Source organism: Dipodomys spectabilis, unplaced genomic scaffold (genome assembly GCF_019054845.1).
Source record: "Dipodomys spectabilis isolate Male_0828 unplaced genomic scaffold, ASM1905484v1 ptg000228l, whole genome shotgun sequence".
Classification (NCBI taxonomy): Eukaryota; Metazoa; Chordata; class Mammalia; order Rodentia; family Heteromyidae; genus Dipodomys; species Dipodomys spectabilis.
In genome coordinates this window covers 10165280-10167500 of record NW_024870905.1, presented here as the reverse complement: position 1 = coordinate 10167500, position 2221 = coordinate 10165280, and the positions used below count along the sequence as shown (strand labels likewise).

The 2221-nt window shown below is 73.8% G+C and overlaps 1 protein-coding gene across 4 annotated transcripts in view; it reads right to left on the bottom strand.

Moving 5' to 3' along the window:
- Positions 1-1980, bottom strand: part of Rasgrf1 (Ras protein specific guanine nucleotide releasing factor 1) — an 88876-nt gene extending 86896 nt beyond the window's left edge. For 2 of the 4 annotated variants that reach the window (XM_042697738.1, XM_042697735.1), the window contains exons 1-2: positions 1705-1980; positions 219-221 (exon numbers count right to left, since the gene is read on the bottom strand). In XM_042697738.1, coding sequence (XP_042553672.1) covers positions 219-221; positions 1705-1980 — 279 coding nt within the window. The remainder of the gene's footprint in view (positions 1-218; positions 222-1704) is intronic. The other 2 variants (XM_042697734.1, XM_042697737.1) reach the window with 1 other exon arrangement.
- Positions 1981-2221: the final 241 nt, after the last annotated feature.

Here is a 2221-nt window from a genome sequence, read left to right as displayed (position 1 = left end):
ACCCCAACCCTCCATGCACAGCCCTTCCTGGCAGTCCTTGGGCTCAGCTCTGGGCTCTGCTGTGGTGCTGAGGAATGCAGGGGCTAAGATGACCAGAGATGCAGGTCTGTGATGGTGGAGAAGGGTGAGGGCTGAGATCTTGAGTCAGGCTCTCCCAGAGGAGTCTGGGAGCCGTCACTGTAAAGCTTGAGGAGCTGCCTGCCGGCCCTCACAGCCACCTGCTTTGCCCTCCAAGGACTCTCACCTGCCCGCCTCCCGGCAGGGGATCATCAGGGCCCCCCCCCCCCACCTCAATATTTCCAGTCCCCACCGTAGTGAGTGTATGTGTGTGTGTGTGTGCGTGAAATCCCAGCCAACAGTGTGCCAGCAGTAAGGGCTCCTGCGATCTTGGCTGTTTTTTCTCAGCACCGGGTGGGGTGGGGTGGGGTGCGGTGGGGTGCGGTGGGGTGGGGTGCGGTGGGGTGGGCTCTGCTCCTGCTATGATGGGGCACAAGTGAATATTTTCCTGAGACTTCCACATCCCCATCTCCATCCAAGCCATCACCAGTTGGTTGGGCCACAAGGGTGTCCGGTCTCTCCCAGTGACATGTTAAGATCTTTATCTTTCCTAGAGACAGGGGCACCAGATGCCTTTGGAGGTGTGTGTGTGTGTGTGTGTGTGTGTGTGTGTGTGTGAGCTTGGCTGGATGTTCTCACTCCGTGATTGCAGGTGTCCCTCCTCTTCCATCCTCCCTCCCCCCGAAAGAGGGGCTCCCCGCCCCCCTCCCCGCTGCAGGCCCCGGCCCTCCTGGCCCTGAAGCCTTTGAGCGCAGGTAACCAAGGACTGCAACTCTGGGCGGCAGCGGCCCAGGCGCGGACGGACGGACAGACAGACAGACGACCGGGATGGGGGAGGAGAGCGAGGAGAGCCTGCTCGTCCGCCCGCGGCCTCCGCAGCGTCCCTGGCCGGCGGCCAGTGCAGCCCGCGGAGCCCTGGGGTTGGTTGATCTGCCCGGGGCGACCCCGTGGCCCCAACAACAACCCCCCAGATCCTCCCCCCTGCCCCCCCGCCCCGGCCCAAACCCAACTCCGCAGAGCCCGCGCGGCTGCCCGGGCCCGGGCTCGGCTCGGGGCGCCCGGCCTTGCCCCTGGCGGCCTGAGCGCCGCGAATGAAGCCCACGTCCCCGGGAGGGGGAGACGGCGCGTGTGGGTCCCGGTCCTCCGTCCCCTCGGGGTGGTCTTTGGGGAAGCCAGTTTCCCCCGGCCTTCGGAGCGTGGGCGTCCTCGTCCCCGCCTCCCGCAGGGCTCGGCAGGCGAAGGCGCCGCAGCCGCAGCCCGCAGTGGCCGCCCCCGCGCCCCGCGCCCCGCGCCCCGGCCCCCCGCGCCCCGCGCCCCGCGCCCCCCGCGCCCGCCGCGCCCCGCGCCCCGGCCCCCCGCGCCCCCCCGCGCCCCGGCCCCCAGCGCCCCGGCCCCCCGCGCCCGCCGCGCCCCGCGCCCCGGCCCCCCGCGCCCCGGCCCCCCGCGCCCCGGCGCCCCGCGCCCCGCGCCCCGCGCCCCGCGCCCCGGCCCCCCGCGCCGCCGCGCCCCGCGCCCCGCGCCCCGGCCCCCCGCGCCGCCGCGCCCCGCGCCCCGGCCCCCCGCGCCCCGCGCCCCGGCCCCCCCGCGCCCCGGCCCCCCGCGCCCCGCGCCCCGCGCCCCCCGCGCCCCCCGCGCCCCGCGCCTCACCTGCTTCTCCAGCGGCTCCTTGGCGGAGGGCGCGGGCTTGGGCGAGGGCGCGCGGTCGCACACGCAGCCCTCCAGCAGGTAGAGGCCGGAGGGCCGCGAGCTCGAGTCGCTCTCGAAGTAGAAGAGCAGGTTCTGCAGCAGCGCGAACCACTTGGTTTGCCATTTCGTGTTGTCGGAGCTGCGCTTGCTCAGGTAGCCCTTGCGCGTGCCGTCCTTCCGCGCCAGCAGCCCCAGGGACGCGACGTGGCCGTCGTTGAGCCGGATCCCCTTCTGCATGGTGCTCGGAGCCAGCCGGACCCCGCGCGCTCACATCGTCCCCGCGCCGGGCCCCGCGCGCCGGGCCGCTCCGCCCGCTCCGGCCCGCGCGGCGGCGGCGGCGGCGGCGGGGCGGGGGAGGGGAGGGGGGGGAGGGGGGAGGAGGATGGTTCCCGGCTCGCTCGCTCGCTCGCCCTCGCCTCCGCCGCAGGGTCTCCGCTCCGCGGTCAGGCGCCGATCGGTCGATCTAGATGTGTGCCAT